The sequence below is a fragment of the Castor canadensis genome, chromosome 16 (genome assembly GCF_047511655.1).
Source record: "Castor canadensis chromosome 16, mCasCan1.hap1v2, whole genome shotgun sequence".
Classification (NCBI taxonomy): domain Eukaryota; kingdom Metazoa; phylum Chordata; class Mammalia; order Rodentia; family Castoridae; genus Castor; species Castor canadensis.
In genome coordinates this window covers 17,254,974-17,273,538 of record NC_133401.1, presented here as the reverse complement: position 1 = coordinate 17,273,538, position 18,565 = coordinate 17,254,974, and the positions used below count along the sequence as shown (strand labels likewise).

The window sequence follows — 18,565 nt, the reverse complement described above, 5'->3', positions numbered from 1 at the left end:
TTATTAACTCAAGGGAGCTCAGGTTCCCAAGTCCTGCGCAAGGCTCAAGTTGCTGCACCATCTTTTTCCTCCTTCCTGAATTCAGCTTCCCAGATCCTGCTGAATCCTCAGAATGACTCCTGCTTGCATTCAGCCTCCCTCCAGTTTGCAACTACAGGGATCATGGTAAAACTGTAACACTGGAACAAACCCCCTAAGGTTCCCCAGTGCCTTTAAGAGACAAACCCTCCTGACCTCAAGGCTCTTCCTCCTTCCCTTCCCTTTTGGTTTTTTGACTCAGGTTCTTGCTGTGTAGCCCAGGCTGGTCTGAAACTCGAGATCCTCCTGCCTCAGCCTCCCAAGTGCCGGGATTACAGGCGTGTATCACTGTGCTGACTCCAAGCCCTGCTTCTACTCAAGGCAAGACGGTAGCACTCAGTCCTTTAAGGCTGTGCACTGGTTCCTCTCCTGAAAGGGCATGAGCCACTGCTGTCTGGCAGATTTTTTTTTTGATGGGAGATCTGCCCTAATGAATTTGAATCCAGCTCAGCCTTTTCTGAGGCTCTGTGACATTGAGCAAGCAATCACCCTCTCTGAGCCTGTTTTTATCCTTTATAAAGTGGGGACAGTAGCAATGCTGTCAAATAAGTTTGTAAGATTCCTTCCCTTGAAGAAGGTATAAGGGTGACACAGAAGTGCAACAAAACAGACACATCTTCCCACACATGAACCTGCAGACACATAATCTCTCTCCTGTGCACACACGCTCGGGAGAACTGTCACTCAGTCACACATCGGTCCTTGGAATGACAGCGTGAAACTGTCCCACTTACGCACGGCATCACAACATCACACAGAACCATAAAAAGTCACAACGCTTCCCACATCAGTAACCAGAAGCACACACGTGGCAGAATCATTTCACCCAGCTACTGACACACACAGGTAGAAGGAAGGACAACCCAGGTCCTTCCTGTGTACAACACAGGTCTGCAGAAGTCTGTCACAAAGACCCATATGTCTCCCCAGGATGACACCACCAGACACAAGACATAAACTTATTCAGAAACACATGGTCACACACACATACACAGACCATGGGTAACATGGACACTAGCCACCCAGTGTGTCCACAGCCCCGAAGTGATACCACAAAGGAGCCAACACACAGAACTCTGGTGCCTACCAAGGCGAGTTCTTTATGGTGGTTCTGGAGACATTTGTCGGTCTCTCAGCCAGCATGGCTGGACTAGGCCCTTCCCTCCCCCACCCCAGCACAGTTCAGTTCACTGAGGGCCCATGTCACCCCTGAGGGACGAGGGTCATCCCCTTTCTCCCCATAGCACCAACCTGGACAGCCCACCACCTGACAAAACAGAGTAAGTGGTGCCTTCCAAAGAGGGGGTGAATGGGGCTGGGGGGGAGCTTTTTCCTGTGGGAGACCGAGAGTAGCACCATCATAGGAGGGGAGCTGAGGGGATTAGAAGGACACTTAGCTGGTGGCAGAGAGCCGAGGAGTCCTAGCCTCTCTCCCCACCCTGAGATATGTAGATAGGGATGTGCGTGTGCCTGTGCGGCTGGAGAAGTGGCCTGGATTGTGAACCTCCTAAAAGGGGGAAGGAGCCCCAGGTCCCCCAGACACCTGGGGTAAAGCCAAGGTAAGTGCGTGTCTGGAGAGTTGGGTTGGGGAGTGAAAGGGGTTCTAAGGTAGAGAAATCAGGGCTATGAAGTTAGAGGAGCTTGAAGTTCACGAGCGGAAGGGCTGGAGGGTACGGATGGATCATGGGAAGACTGAGGGAAGGAATTAGAGCAGGTTCTGTGCAGGTGCGGAGCCCAGAATGGAGTTAGGAGGGGTCAGGTCTGGAGTCAGGGAGTCGGGCTGAAAGACTTGGGATCAGAGGAATCCACAGGGTGAGACCTAGATTCTAAAAAAGAAGTATTTGGAGGCTGAGTTCTTAAGCCTGAGGAATTTGGACCTGAAATCAGAGGCATTTGGAAGCTGTGAGGCCTAGAACCAGAGGGGTTAAGTCATCATGAAATTAGAAAAAACCCAAGGCCCAAGTTCTAGAACCAGAGGGATTTTGGAGTCAGAAGATCTAGAAACAAAGGGGGTTGAGTGTGTAAGATTTAGAACCAGAGAAACTTGTAAGGCTAGGTCTATATAATCAGAAGTTGTTTGTTTTTTGCAGTACTGGGGTTTGAACTCAGGGTCTACACCTTTAGCTACTCCACCAGCCCTTTTTTTTTTTTTTTTGGTGGTGGTACTGGGGTTTGAACTCAAGGCCTTGCACTTGCAAGGCAGGAGCTCTACCACTTGAGCCACACCTCCAGCCCCACCAGCCCTTTTTTGATGGCTTTTTTCAAGATAGGGTCTCGAGAACTATTTGCCCAGGATGGCTTTGAACCTCGATCCTCCTAATCTCTGCCTCCTGAGTAGCTAGGATTGCAGGCGTGAGCCTCCAGCACCCAGCTTGAAAGCAATTCTTGAGTGCAGAGAGTTGAAGGGGAATGAACTAGGCCCCCATAGGCTTGGAACTAAAATGATTCACAAATTACAAGGTCTGGATTTGGAGCCAAATGAATTGGAGATCAGGAAGACTAGAACAAACAGGAAGCTTGGAGTTGTGGAGTCCAGAAGCTGAGGCAATCACCAATCATCAGATCTGGACTCAAAGGTGGAGGGTGTGAGACGAGAACCAGAGTGATTTTTAGGTACAGGACTAGAATCAGACGAAAGTACAGAATGAGTTCTGGAGCTGGAGGAAGCTGGTGGCCACAGGCTCTAGGGTGGAGGCTCTAGAACCAATTTTTTTTGGACATTGAGAAGCTTGAAAACAGGCAGAATTGGAAGTTGTGAGGAATAGAACAAGAAAGTGTTGAAGATGGTGAGATTTAGAATCAGAGAGGCTTGGAGGAAGCTGCAGCAAAACATGGCGGACGTGGTATACTCCAGAATCAGGGAAGGCTGGGGATTGATTGCACAGTCTAGAACCAGGGAAGGCCGAAGGTTGCATAATCTAGAACCAGGAAAGGTCAGAAGTCACATGGTCTAGAACCAGGGAAGGCCAGAGGCCATGAAGTTTAAAACTAGAAAGTGTTGGCGGTTTCATGATCTAGAATGAGGGAGGGCTGTAAGCCACGGAGCCTAGAAACAGGGAAGGCTTAGAACCAGGAAAGGTCAGAAGTCACACAGTTTAGAACCAGAGAGGTCAAAGGTCACACAGTCTAGAACCAGGGTAGGCCGGAGGTCATGTGGTCTGGAAGTGGAGGAAGTCGGTGTGCTACCGCTACAACAGGAGGACTGTGAGTGTTGTCACTGTCCAGGTGAGGCTGGAGGTGGCGGGAAGTCCAGAGTAGAAGGTCAGCTTGGGAGGCTGAACCCCCATCAGAATCGCGGGGGTGAGGTCGGGCCCAGAGCCTCACCGACTGACACCTGAGGGGGAGGCCAGGGTCCCACATTGTGTGGACCCCGTGCAGTTCCTAGTGATTAAAAACCTTATCATGGAAATAACAAAGATTTTAAAAAAGGACAGAAATGTAAATATGGCTATCCTTACCCCCCAGAGCCAGAAGCACATTTGACTCCCACCTCTCCCCACCCGAATTCCTCAAAATAAAACCAAGAATCAGAGGAAGGGGTAGTGAGGTAACCAGGTATGGAGAGCCCCAGAGGAAGTCCTGAGAGGAGGAGGAGGGGCGAGAGACCCCTCCCCGAGGTCACTGAGCTGAATCCACCCCTAGGAGCCCTAGACTGGGTGTGGGCAGAGGGGTGGGGGCTGAGGTAGGCCCCAGGCTGGCAGGGGCAGCTCGGCAGAGAGGTGCCCATCCTGTGCGTGGCTGCCGGCGAGGAGTGTGGCTGAGGTCCTTTCTGGGGCAGGAGAGGGGAGGAGGGCGGAGGGCTGGCTCAGTGGACCTGCGCCAAGCCTGCGGCTGGGGTGAAGTGGCTCCTGGGCTGAGCGGCGTCTTCGTCAGGGTAGAGAGAGAGCAGCGAGGGGCCCAGGCCTGTGGGGAAAGACTGAACATAAACCAGGGGAAAAGGAACACCAGACCTGTCCTTCTCCCCTGACCCCGGAGTTAAAAGCAAGATGGTGAGGAAGGTTCCAACACCAGTGAACTCTTGAGCAAATACAGCTATGGTTAACAACCTAAGTTCAGGCCAGGCGCAGTGGCTCATGCCTGTAATCCCAGCTACTCAGGAGGCTGAGGTAGGAGGATTGTGAATTTAAGGCTGGTCTGGGTTACAAAGTGAGATCCTGTGTCAAAAAGCCGAGGTAAAGAAATGACCCAAACATTGTATGCACATATGAATAAAAGAAGAAGAAGAAAAAAAAAAAGCCAAGGTAGGCCGGGGGTGTGGCTCAAGTGTTAATGTGCAGAGCCCTGAGTTTCACTCTTGGCACTGTAAAAACAAAGGGAGAAGGGGAAAGTCCCTGCTCCGGTGGGGCTGACAGTCCAGCCAATGAGACTGAGCACAAAGCCTGCTCAGACTGAGCACTTGGTAGTGACCAGCAATGACCTGGACAGCCCTGGCCTCAAATCCACACACAAACCAATCAATTGTACCAATGAATGTTGCAAGACACGAGCTTATGGAGCGAGGGAGGGTAAGGAAGGAGGCATATTTGATATGAAAGCTATAGGATATGACTAGGCAAAGAATACAAGAAAAGGTGCTCCAGGCAGAGGCACTGGGATGTGCAAAGGTCCTGAAGCAGTTTGCTCAAGCAAGACAATTTTAAAGTCACCACAGTGCCCCAGGCCTCTGCCTCTGCCACATTGGCCTTGCTTTTCCCCAAATGAGACAGACAGACACTTCCCTTTTAGGACCTTTGCAATTGCTGTTGGGTCTGCCTAGAACAGCCACTCCCCTTCCCACCACCCAGAACTCTTTTTCTCTGGTATGTATTATTTGCATGCTAGACATTGGCTCTACCACTTGAGCCCTTTTGGTTTGCATTTTGTTTTTGAGACAGGGTCTTGCCACTTTTGCCCAGAATGGCCTCAAACTCATGATCTTCCTACCTCTGCCTCCTGAATAGTTGGGATTATAGGCATGCATCACCATGTCTGGCATCTCTTGCAATTTTTTTTTTATTGCACTTGTCTCTTAGTTTTGGTGTCTGTCCCTCACTAGAGCATCAGTTCCATCAGGGCAGGGATTTCTATATGTTTCAGTCACAGTGTATCTCTAGCACCAAGACAGTGCCTGAAATTTACAGTGTTCGCCATTTTTATGTGGATAAAGAAAGGGGTAAACCAAAAGACAGTGACTGTGGCTGAAACAGAGTGTGTGAAGCAGAGTGTGGTCTGAGATGAAGCAGCGGCCTAAGCTGGCAGTGACTTGAGCAGTTTGATCTTTCTCTGAAGGGTACTAGGGAGTCATAGCAGGGTTTAGAGCACAGGAGGGCCTGAGTCAGATTCATGCTTTGGAAAGACCCCTCTGACTTGTGCCTGGAGCTTCAAGTGCTGCGGCTTGACTCACGCTCGTGGAGAGGCTGTGTACCAGTGTTGCCACTGTGGCCACAACTGGGGACATTATTTCTTTCTTTTTTTGAGACAGCATATTACTATGTAATCCAGGTTGGCTCTGAACCACTATGCAGCCCAGGCTGGTCTTAAACTCAGTGTGTAGCCCAGGCTGGCCTCAAACCCCTTGTCCTCTTGCTTCAGCCTCCCAAGACTTTCCACCTTGGCAAGTCCCTTCCCCCTCCCCTACAGTCTTCCCCCTGCCGCAAGGACCTGGAGAGGAGGAAGGGGCCTCCTGTTTCCACCAAGGTCACCTTGGGGGTACTAACTGTCCCCCATCACCCTCGGGGCAGAGTCAGCCCTCTGTGGAGATCAACCATCCAGGTCATCTTCCTGGGGAGAGGGAGAGCCAGGACCTCTGTATGCCCAGGTTGTCACTCACCCAAGGGCTCATTCATGTCCAAGAGTGGGGCGTCAGCATCCCGCTGGCTTCCTGGGGCGGGTCCTCCTGTTAGAAGGAAACTCTGTGGAAGAGAGACAAAGGCGCCATCACCACCACCATCAGTATCATCATCACCATGACCATCACCATGACCATCACCACAACTGTCACCACCACCATCACCATCACCACATCACCACCACCACCATCACCACCATCACCATCACCACCATCACCATCACCACATCACCACCACCACCACCATTGCCACCACCATCACCATCACCATCGCCACCACATCACCATCACCGCCACATCACCATCACTATCACCGCCACATATACCACCACCATCACCATCACCACCACCATCACCACCATCACCACCACCACCACCATCACCACCATCACCATCACCACCACCACCACCACCGTCACCATCACCATCACCACCACCACCATCACCACCACCATCACCATCACCACCATCACCATCACCATCACCACCATCACCATCACCATCACATCACCACCACCACCATCACCACCACCATCACCATCACCATCATCACCATCACCATCATCACCACCACCATCACCATCATCACCACCACCACCATCACCACCACCACCACCACCATCACCACCACCACCATCACCATCACCACCACCACCATCACCACCACCACCATCACCACCACCACCATCACCATCACCACCACTATCACCACCATCATCACCACCACCATCATCCTGATCAGCATCACCGATATCCAAAAAGGAAGGATGGTACTCTAGTTCAGAGCATTGGTGGGGTCCAGTGGGCACCTGCCAGCAGTGTGACTTGGGCAAGTCATTGTCCTGGACACCCTGTGTGTTCCTCCAGAGCCTCCTCCCTCCTTCCACTGCTGTGGGCCCCAGGAGGCTGACAGTACATGAACCACATCGCTATGTGACCTTGCTGTGTTCCCACTGGGCTCAGCACAGAGGAGACCCAGCAGGCGGGTGGAGGAAGTGGGTATTTGTTCTTTTAGCTGCTTCCCTCCTGGGTCTCTGTGGATTGGCTGTGTCCTTCCATGGAAGGTTTCAGCCCCTATCAGGGAGCCCCTGCTCTCTCCAGGGTCCAGGGATCACCTGTCACCCCTGCTGGAACCCCATGGTGCTGGTCCCAGTATTACTAATCACACCCTTTATGTTCAAAGGTCCTTTTGTAGATTAAGGAGCCAGGGAATTCTGCAGGCATCAGAGAGCCATGGGAGGTTCTGGAGGGAGGCCTTGTAGAAGTGACACAGTCCAGGCTGGCTGGTAGAAAGGGCATTCTGTTTGCTGTTGTGCAAAAAGGACAATAGAAGCCAGACTGGAAGCAAGAAGACTGGAGGGAGGCTGATTTGTGGGGGGTTTTGTTTGCCTTGTTTTGTACGGGGGTTTGAATGCAGGCCTTGTGGTTGCTAGGCAAGTACTACTTGAACCACACCCCAGCCCTTTTGGCTTTACTTATTTTTCAGAAAGGTCTTGTGCTTGCCCAGGCTGGCTTTGGACTATGATTCTCCTACCTATGCCTCCCCAGAGCTGGGATTATAGACATGTACCACTCTGCCCAGCTTTTTGTTGAGATAGGTCCTGCTAACTTTTTGCCTAGGCTGGCCTGGAAATGAGATCCTCCTGATTTCTGACTCTGAGTAGCTGGGATTACAGGTTTGTATCACTGTGCTTGGCTGGTTTGGTTGTTTTTGTGCATCACTGAATGGCAGCCCACTGAGTGTCAGCTCAGGCCAAGGCTGTTCTTGTTTGGGGAGGGGTCCCATGGAAGCAGAGAAGATTCCTACTGAGACTGACTACCTCATTTCCCCCTTACCATGCTTAGTGTGTCTTCTTGGCACTTATCACATATTTGCAAAGCCTTTTCATACCCATTAGTGGAACTAGAAGATCAAGGTCCTGGCTTCTGCTGGACCGTTGACCTTCTGCCTGACCTTCAGCCAGCCCTTGGCCCTCTCTGGTTTCCCATCTATAAAAGAGGAGGTTTAAGCCTGCTAGGATCTGAGACCAGAGAATCCCCACAACTCCCAAACATACCAGGCTGAGAGGAGGCAGCAGGAAGTTTCCGGATTCTGGGCTGGGGGGCCTTTTGGGGGGCCTCACTCCCAGCAGCTCTGCCCCCTCGTCCTCTGAGCTCTGGGCCAGGGCCCTGGAGAAAAACAGGTTAAGACTCTCAGAACACAGCAAAGCTGGGTAAGGGCAGACACCTGTATGAGGAGGCAATGTGTATCCACGCATCCTCCTACTTTCATGGCCACCCACCAACCCATCTTCCCATTCCTCTGTCTATGGTCCATCTCCTGTCCACCCAGCCAACTTCCAGCTGTGTCTCCTTTCATTCATCTACCTATCTACCCACCCATCCACCCACCACCTATCTATCCACCAGCCCACTCATTCATTCATCCATTCATCTAATCACCGCTCCATCTTCCCATCCATCCACCTGGTGATCCATCTGTCCTTCTGTTCCTCCACCTATCTATCCATCCGCTCAACATCCATCCATCCATCCATTTGTCTGTCCATCCATCCATCCATCCATCCACTCATCCACTTGTACATCCATCCATCTGTCCATTTGTCCACCCATCCGTCCATCCGTCCATCCATCCATCCATTCATCCATCCATCCATTGTTCATCCATCTGTCTGTTTGGCCATCCATCCATCTGTCCATCCATCCATCCATCCATTTGTCCACCCATCCATCCACCCATCCACCTATCCAGCCATAACCCTGCTCACTCTGTTCACTAATTCCCTATCTTCTTCATTTAATAAATCTTTATTAGACACCTAGTGTATAAACATCCTCAAGCTGGGCATCTTGGGATATACCAAGTTGTACCCATCAAAGCCTCATAAGAATAGAAAAGAGACTTCTGTGGAGACCAGGCAGGCGAGTGGCTGCAGTTTGGAGAGCAAGACCTTGAGTAATAGTAATCTAATGTCTGCAAGGGAGACATGGTCACCCTGAAATTATACGCAAAAGTGTGTGTGTGTGCGCGTGTGTGTAGCCCAGGTTGGCCTGAAACTCTCCATCCTCCTGCCTTAGCCTCCCAAGTGCCGAGATTACAGACATGCACCACCATGCCCAGCCTGCAATGTCTCTTTAACTATGACAAAAAGTGTTACTAAATTAGTATGTCCAAAGGAGAGATCGTGGGTGTGGTAGGATTTGGATAAACAGCGTGCAAAGTGGAGGGCATTCTGGAAGGGGACATGGCCTGGGCAAAGGCATAAAAGCAGGAGCTAACTAAGCCTGTGCTGGGGACACTGAGGGCCTGTCTGGGGTGAGTGAGATCAGGGCAGGAAGAATGACTGAGGACGAGGCTGAAGGAGGAAGCAGGGGAAAGACAGGCAGGTGGGGACCTCTCTACCCTGTTATGTCCTCCTCACCTCTTCCGAGCCCCGGTCACAGGGGAGGGTGCTGAGGGGTCCCCTCTGGAAGGGCTGGAGCAGCTCAGTCGGGGGTCACTCCCCCAGCGGGGCAGCAGGGTGGGCTCAGGGGTTGGGGGTGACAGGCCATGGAAGCTCCGCGCTCGGGGCCGGCGGATGGCACCTGCAGGTCTTTGGCGGGCCCTGGGCAGCTGCTCGCTGGAGGTGAGCTGGAAGTCGTCGTCCATGGAGATGTATGGAGCCAGCATCTCCAAGTCCAGGGCGTCGGCATCCTGCAGAGGCAGGGGGTCAGCGCTCCAGCCTCCACTGCTCCCAGCCAGGTGCCGGGGGCTGTCTGAACTACCGTTCCCCATCTCTAAAATGGGCACAGGGACTGGGTGGTAGTCACCAAGATGGCCCCAAGGAGCCTCCCTCCTGGCACTCACACCCTGGTGCAGCCACCTGGCACAGTGACTAGGCCAATCTGGAAACAGGATAGGTTTTGTGTGACTTCCACATTCAGTTATAAAGAGCACAGTGGTATATCTTCACTCTCTCTCCCTCTCCCTCCCTCTCTGTCTGTCCGTCTCTCCTGCTTTCATGTTCTCTAGCTCTATCTGTTCCCTTCCCCCCTCTGTCTGTCTTCTGTCTCTCTCCCTATCTCTCTCTCTCTCCCTCCGTCTGTCCTCTCCCTCCCTCCATTCCTGTGCCTGTCTGTCTCTTCCCCCCTCTAGTTGTCTGTCTCTCTTCTTTCTCTTTCTCTCCTCTCTGTCTGTCTCTGTCCCCCTTCCTCTGTCTTCTCTCTTTCCCACCTCTCTCTCCATCTGTTCAACCCTCTTTTCCCTCCCTCCCTCTCTTCCTCTCCTTCTCCTTCTGTTTCTGTGTCTGTATATCTGTTCCTCTCTTCTCTCCTCCTCCCTCCCTTTCCTTCTTCTTCTATCTCGGTGTCAGCCCCTCCCTCTCCCCCTCCTCACTCTCTGTCTGTCTGTCTCTTGGTCCCCCTCCCTTTCTCCCCCACCTCTCTTGTCTCTCATTCCTTGCTCTGGGGAAAGCCCTGTCATGCACAGGAAAGGAACTGAGAACTTTTGCCACCACCTAGTGAGTGACCTTGGGAGAGGATCCTCTGATCCCAGCCAGGCTTTCACATGACGGCAGCCTCATGGGAGACTCTGAACCAAAGCCACCAGCTACATGGCTCCCAGACCCTGGCCCTTGGGAATTCTGTGAGGGTAGTTCTGCTAAGTTCTGAGGTAACTGATGACCCAGAAATGCATATGAATAAGATTTTGGCATTAAAAGTGGGGGACTGCCATATAATGATCTAAAATATGGCAGGGGCTTTGGAACCTGGCAGGAGTGCTGGGCAGACTCTGAAGGACATACTAGAGAAATCCTAAAATGCCTTGAACAAACCATTTGTTAAAATGTTCACTTAAGGTGTCAGTGGCTTACACCTGTAATTGTAGCTACTCAGGAGGCAGAGATCAGGAGGATTGTGGTTCGAAACCAACTGAGGGCAAATAGTTCCCAACACCTTATCTTGAAAAAAACCATCACAAAAAGTGGCTGGTGGAGTGGCTCAAGTGGTAGAGCGCTTTCCTAGCAAATGTGGGGCCCTGAGTTCAAACCCCAGTGTGCTGAAAACAAATAAATAAAAGTGAACCTTGTGTCTGCCATTGGGAGCTGAAAGGAAGTGAAGAACATGGTACAGGAAGCTGGAGGAAAGGAAATTTTTCTTTTCCTTTTTTGGTGGCACCACGTTTGAACTCAGGGCCTCACACTTGTGAGGGAGGCGCTCTACCACTTGAGCCACTCCTCTAGCCTATTTCACTTTAGTCATTTTTCTGATATGGTCATGAGTTTTTGTCTGGGGCCTGCTCAGACCCCATCCTCCTACCTATGCCTTCCAGTAGCAGGGATTACAGGCATGTACAACCATGACTGGCCCTGAGACTTTTCTTGTGTTTTCTAGTGGCTGAAAACACTGTTGCCTGCAGTAACTGGAAGGTGGAAAGTGTAAGGGAGGAACTTGATAACCCAGCTGAGTTGAAGAGACTGCCTGATTTCTTCTTGCTATGTGCAGTAAAAAGGGAAGAGAAGATAGAAAAGCTAATGGGAAAAATGTTAGACATGAAGGAGCTGGTATGTGAAGGTTTTGAAATCTGCATGTAGTGAACAGTTACCTTTCCCCTTTGTTCAGCTCCTGGGAGGTCACCTTAAGACCTGTGAAGTTCCCAAGTGACACCAATATCTTTTGCTATTCATTAGAGGCTCCTTGGGCCACCAAATAGCTTATGCTAACAAGGTGACACAGTGACTCAGGATATTTTCTGTTAATGAGATGAATCAAGATGGGGACTTGCCATGTCACAAACACCAAATGTGTGATTCATTGGTGGGGCTTTGGGCCACATTAAACCAGCCCAACTTCTAGAAGTGGGATGACATTGGAAACTGAGTTCCATGTTGTGGGTACATTATACAGCCTCTGGAGATCCCCATGTGGTGAGAAACAGGCTTCATCCAGATGCAGTGAGGGACTGAAGGGAGCCAGCACTGTGGACATGAACTAGGAAGCAAATCCTCAAGCCCCAGATGACTACGGTGCTGGTCTGAGAGCCTTACTTCAACTTCATGAGAGACTCTGAGTAAAACCCACCCAGCTAAACTACCCCGCATTGTTGCTTCACAGAAAACAGGTTGCATAAGAAATGCTAGTTATTTTACGGTGATATCTACTACTATCTACTTAAGCTATCTACTCAATCAGTGATCTATCCAAACCATCTAGTCAATTTCATCCACCCAAAGAACCAATGGTCCATCTATTCAACTATCCACTCGATGATTCATCCATCCACCCGTTCATCCATCCATCTATTCATCCAAGTGCCAAGTATCTGCTTAACATCATCCACCCATCTATCATCAGCCACTTAGTGAATACAATAGTCCACTCATCTATCCATCCATCCACGCACCCATCCATCCACGCACCCATCCATCCACCATCAGCCACCTAGTTAACACAATGGTCCACCCACCCACCCATCCATCCATCTGTCCATCCATTCATCCACTTATCCACTCACCCACCTATCCATACTTCTGTCCATCCGTTCACCCATCCCTCTGTCCATCTATCCATCCATCTGTCCATCCAACCATCCACAAATCCACTCACCCATCCATCCATCAACCCATCCATCCAAACATCATCCATCCATCTACCATGATCCAGCTAGTTAATACTATGGTCCATCCATCCATCTGTCCACCTGTCTATCCATCCATCCATCCATCCACTTATCCACTCACCCACCTATCTACCCATCCATCCATCCATCCCTCCTCCTCCCTTCTCTAATGCCAGATGGGCTGGTTCCCAGAGCACGGATGTCCCTTCTGTGCCGGCCCTCACCTGAGCTATATCTAGATCTGTCTCCCCTGACTCCAGGTTCTTCCCAGTGGCGAAGAGTCTGCGTGCATGCTCCATGCCCACAAGTACCTCATCAGGGAGATCAGCCTGTGGGGAAATGGAGCAGAAACTCAGGAGGTCGGGAACTTGGTGGGGGCGTGGGGGTTTGGAGCTCAGGTAGAAGTGGGGGTAATTGTCAGGCAGCTGGGGCCCCAAAGGGAGGGTGTCAAAGAGCAAATGCAAATGAGTTTTTTTTTTCCGGCAGTACTGGGGTTTGAACTCAGGGCCTCATTGCTTGATGGGCAAGCACTCTACCACTTGAGCCACTCTGCCAGTCTTGTTTTGTGTTAGGTTTTTTTCAAGATAGGGTCTCTTGAACTATTTGTCCTGGCTGGCTTTGAACTGCAATCCTCCTGATCTCTGCCTCCCAAGTAGCTAGGATTACAAGTGTGAGCCACCTGTGCCCAGCTTGCAAATGAGTTCTGACCCTGGGTGTTCAAATGTCAGTGTGCCCAGGTGCTGTACAGGTCCACAGGGCAGATGTCAAAGAACAGAATGATCAGAGCCAGAAGCTGAGACATTCAGGGGTTAAGAGTTTTTGGGTTTGCAGCCTGGGGGAACACAGTGCAGAGTCCATTTGTCCCAGGGGTAAAGGGTAAGGTAAAGTTCACATGGAGTGGAGATATTTTCTTGGAGTGGAGGGTGGGAATGAGTACAGACACCAGCAGGTAACATGGACCCTATGAGGTCAGAGGTCAGACTGCACTCTGGTAAAAATGGTAGCTGCTAGAGTTCATTGTGTTCACTAAGTGCTCTCTCTCTCTCTCTCTCTGAGACAGTATCTCACTATGTAGCCCAGGCTGTCCTCAAACTGTGATCCTCCTGCCTCTGCCTCCCGAGTGCTGGAATTATAGGCAGGTACAACCAAACCTGGCTTCTTCTCATTTTACTGGGGAAGAAACTGGGACCCCAAGAATTTTCTCATCCATGGAGGGAGTGATAGCTGGTAAGCAGTAGATTCAGAATTTGAGTGTGGATCTGTGTACATCCAGATATCACACATTCCTCACTTTTTGGTTGAAGTTCACACAGCCTGGATACTTGGTGTCCCTTGTACCAGGTCAAATGTCCTGGGGGTTCCAAACCCTGCTGGGGCTGGAATCTGGAATTCCAGCAGTTGAAGCATCTGGAAACTATGGTTTTTTTTTTGTTTTGTTTTTAATTTTTGATAGTACTGGGGTTTGAACTCAGGGCCTTGCACTTGCAAGGCAGACCCTCTATCACTTGAGCCATGCTCCCAGCTTTTGAATCTAAGTCTTAAAGGAATCCCAGCCCCATCTTATCCCACCTTCCCTTTACACAGACAGATTAACTAAAAGCAGCAGGGCGGAAGCTAAAGGCTGAGGCAGCCTAGGTCCTGAGGGCTCAGGTGGGGAGGACTGCTTACCGGAAGAGGACTTTGGGGACGCTGTGCAGCCTGTGGCATGCTGGGTGTGGCGGCTCCCGAGGGCCCATCTAGGATGGGTGCCAGGAGGCGACGGAGGTCAGGGCTGCAGAATCGGCGGGGGTCAGCAGCCAGAGCAGCTTCACTCAGGGCAGGGGGGTGCAGGAAGGCCAGGATCCGGGGACCAGGGGCGTCTGTGGAATGGGGGAGGGCCAAGGGTCAGAGCCCCCCACACCAAGCTTGGCGTACACAGTTGACATCTTCCACAACCCCTCAGGACAGGCACTGTTCTCAGTGCTGGGGAGTCTCTGCTGGTCTCGGTGCTCTTTCACCCCAGTTGCCAGTGTGTAGTCAGACACTAGGAAGTGATGGCTGAGCTGAGAGACTGGAGGATGAGTGGGGAGGAAAGACAAGAGCAGAGCATTCTGGATAGGGGGAACCGCATGTGCAAAGGTCCTGAGGTTTGGTGAGTTGGAAGGGGAGAAGAGGTGGGAGTTCCATGGGGCCCAGGCCTTTCTCTTTAATTGTACATGTCCACATCCAAGGGTTCTACAGGGAAGGACCTGGTGACCCAAAATAGTATTCAGACATTCAACTGTGGGGGCATGCAGAAAACACTGGCCTGGGGCCCCTAAGATAGTTTTGGAAGGTGTCTGGGAGTCAAGCACCCAACTCTGAGCCAGAAAAGGAAAACAGATGGGTTGCCAGCCACAGCTTGGAGGAGGGAGGGAAGCTTAGCCTGTCCAGGATGGCGTGGGGGAGAAGGGAGAAGAGGACTTAGGAGGATCAAGATTACTAAAGCCTGGGCCTGGGGAGTGGCACAAGTGAGGCCCCAGTTCAAATCCCCGTGAGGTGCCGGCAATGGGGAGCCATAGCAGCATTCAGAGCAGAGGGTAACAAAAGCCTGAAGCAGTGGCAGGAGAAAAGGGAGGACTGGCAGGGCAAATTGCATTTGCAAAGGCTCTGAGGGGAGCAAGAGTCTGGCAGGTTCCAGGTGGTCTCAGGAAGCCACATAGTTCCGAGAGGGAGTGACAAGGGAAAGGAGGAGGAGGGGCCGGGTGCCACTGGGCCTCATGAGCTGCGTTAAGGCATTGGGTTTTTGTCCAAGGGTCCTGGGGACACAACAGACACATCCATACCAAGCCTGGCCCCAGGATTAGAGGCGTCCTTCTGAGAGGAGGTGCCCCGCTGACGGGGTCTGCGAGAGTGTCGCTCCGTTTGCTCTAGGGACAGGACCACTCCAGTCTCTTCCACCCGGCTGGGGAGCAAGACAGAAAGGGAAGTGGAGACAGGACACTGAGTCCCAACCCCCACAGTCCCTTCAGGTGATGTCCCACTACAGAAGGCGATTGCATCCAAGGGCTGGAGGGCACTTTGCCCATGGCTGGCCTCAGACCATGATCCTCCTACCTCCCCCTCCTGAGTAGCTGGGATTACAGGTGTGAGCCACCATACCCAGCCCTATTCTCAGGATTTTTGTTGGTTGCTTTTTATTATACATGTTGAGCATCCCTAATCTAGAAATCCTAAATCTGAAAAGCTCAAGAATCTGAAACTTGTGGAGCACTGACATGACACCACACCTGGAAAATATTCCATCTTGTGAAATTCTGTTTCATGGGCAAAACTATTAAAAAGTGTATAAAATTACCTTCAGGCTCTATGTATGAGGTATACACAACACATTAATTAATTTTGTGTCCTGGGCGTGGTGATGCATGCCTATAATCCCAGCTATTTGAGAGGCAGAGGCAGGAGGATTGTGGTCTGTGGCTGGCCCAGGCAAAAGTGCCAGACCTTATTTGAAAAACAAACTAAAAGCCCAAAGACTGGCAGCGTGGCTCAGGTGGTAGGAGTGCTTGCCTAGGAGTTGCATGGCCCTGAGTTCATTTTCCAGCACCACAGGAAACAATAATTTTGTGTGTAGACTTGGATTGTTCTACCCCCAAGAAACATCATTATGTTTATGCAAAAATCTCAGTCTTAACCAGGCACCAGTGGCTCATGCCTGTAATCCCAGCTACTCAGGAAGCAGAGATCAGGAGGATCACGGTTTGAAGCCAATCCTGGGCAAATACTTAGTGAGACCTTATCTCGAAAAAGACCCATCACTAAAAAGGGGCTGGTGGAGTGGCTCAAGAGCACCTGCCTAGCAAGTGCTAGGCACTGAGTTCAAACTCCAGTGCCACCAAGAAAGATTTCAAAATCTGTAAAAAAAAAATCTGAGCTCAGCCCAAGACAGACACAACACAAAGACAAGCACTGTTATAAAAACAGGTCATGCTAGGGGAGGTCACATACGAGAAGGGGAGGACAAAAGAGGGAGTTAATAAGGTGGATATAGTTGATGTACTTTCTATACAAAAATGAATAGAGAATTTTTAAGCCTGTATGAAATCACCATAAGAAAGGAACTAAGGTAGAAAGGAGAAAAATAGAGGGGATGAACCAATTTGGGTTATAAAACATATACACGCAATGAAACGCTGTATAGACAACTTAAATGAAAATGTCTTTTTTGCAAAAACAGAGAACAGGACAGAACAGGTCCTGTCTGGGGGTTGGCACCAGTGGGAGGAGGACATAAGGAAAGGGTGTAGGGGGGTGGATATGGTGGAATATTATGTACTCATGTATGAAAATGGAAACATGAGACCTGTTGAGAGTATTCTAGGAATGGGGGAGAGAGGATAAAGGAGGATAGTGGATGGGGTGAATTCAACTGTGGTATATCGTAAGAATGTTTGTAAATGTCACAGTGTACCCCCAGTACAATAATATGACAACAAAAAAATTAGGAAAGAAAAAAATCTGAGCTCAGAAACAGTTGCGGTCTTGAGCATTTTGTCTAAGGGCCGCTCAACAAATGAAGCTTGTCACCTTCTGGGTCCCTCTGTGCAAAGAAAGAATAAAGACCTGACATCCAGCATAGCCTGCGTGGAGAAAAGGGAGGCTGGGGTGGGGCACTGAGAGAGGAAGAGGGGAGGAGGAGAAGGGACACCGTGGGGAGACCCAGGGGCCATCGGGGGAGGGAGCAAAGGTCTTAGAGCCAAATATTCTCTAGGTAGATATTTACATATAAGCATCTTCTCATAGGGTACTGATAAATATATGCTATTATTATTTTTTGAGGCAGGGTCTTTCTATGTAGCTCAGACTAGCCTGGAACTCGTGATCCTCCACCTGCCTCAGCTCCCTCCCCCCACTCCCTGCCGGGATTACAGACATGCACCACTGTGCCCGGTGATAAATATATTTTTAACATAACCTTCATTTCATTACCAAATACGAAGAATTCATAGGACTGTATTTTTATGAATATGCGTTTATTTAGGAAGCTTCTATTCATAGACATTTTCATCTGCCAGGGAACGGGTTTATAAATACACCCTTCTTATGTCCTCCACACCTCCGGTCCTGCACATATGCCACACGGAGTTCACTCCTTCGTTCATTCCGTGAACAAATCCCAGTCAAGCTGTTCTACAGAGAGACCCTGCCTCAAAAAAATACATACATACAATACATATGCATGTATTTACCAGTACACTTATTAGAAGATGTTTATAAGTAAATAGCTACAAACAGCTCTCAGACCTTTCACTCCCCCTACATACACACAGAAATTACTGTTAAAATTAATTCTACCTGTTTTTTTTTTTTTTTTGGTACTGGGGTTTGAACTCAGGGCCTACACCTTGAGCCACCACACTAGTCCTATTTTTGTGTTAGGTATTTTCGAGATAGGGTCTCATGAACTATTTGCGCAGGCTGGCTTCAAACCACAGTCCTCCTGATCTCTGCCTCCTGAGTAGTTGGGATTGCTTACAGGCATTCTTCTTCTTATTATTATTTTTTAGTGGTACTGGGAATTGAACTCAGGGCCATGTGCTTGCTAGACAGGTGCTCTACCACTCCATTCCTTTTTGCTTTCTGTTTGTTTTTCACATAGAGTCTCTTGCACTTGTCTGGGCCAGCCTCAGACTTTGATCCTCCTGCATTAGTCTCCTGAGTAGCTGGGATTACAGATGTTCACTGCCACACCTGACCTTTACCTGTTTCTTTTTACCTTAACATGACCACTAGAAAATACAAAATGACATGTGCGGCTGGCATCACAATTTGGCGGGACAGTGTTAGGACAGTGATAAACACTATGGAAAAATAATGCAGCAGAGGAAGGGGTTTGCAATTCTGAAAATGGCAAATCAAGCCAGGCACCAGTAACTTGTGCCTATAATCCTTGATATTTGGGAGGCAGAGATCAGGGAGGATCATGGTTCAAGGCCAACCTAAGAAAGAAGTTTTTAAGACACCCCCCATCTCACTAGTTCATGCCTAAAATCCTCACTACTGAGCTTGGGAGGATCACGGCCAGCCTCGACGAAAAGTTAGTG

At 50.2% G+C, this 18,565-nt stretch overlaps 1 protein-coding gene across 12 annotated transcripts in view; it reads right to left on the bottom strand.

Moving 5' to 3' along the window:
• Positions 1–1,153: 1,153 nt before the first annotated feature.
• Positions 1,154–18,565, bottom strand: part of Hif3a (hypoxia inducible factor 3 subunit alpha) — a 33,058-nt gene continuing 15,646 nt past the window's right edge. For 6 of the 12 annotated variants that reach the window (XM_020170895.2, XM_074057749.1, XM_074057748.1 and 3 more), the window contains 7 exons: positions 15,308–15,426; positions 14,172–14,362; positions 12,728–12,832; positions 9,328–9,599; positions 7,963–8,074; positions 5,888–5,969; positions 1,154–3,981 (listed from right to left, as the gene is read on the bottom strand). In XM_020170895.2, coding sequence (XP_020026484.1) covers positions 3,884–3,981; positions 5,888–5,969; positions 7,963–8,074; positions 9,328–9,599; positions 12,728–12,832; positions 14,172–14,362; positions 15,308–15,426 — 979 coding nt within the window. In that variant the 3' untranslated portion in view covers positions 1,154–3,883. Of the gene's footprint in view, positions 3,982–5,887; positions 5,970–7,741; positions 7,895–7,962; positions 8,075–9,327; positions 9,600–12,727; positions 12,833–14,171; positions 14,363–15,307; positions 15,427–18,565 lie in introns of those variants that run through there. The other 6 variants (XR_012442636.1, XR_012442638.1, XR_012442637.1 and 3 more) reach the window with 6 other exon arrangements.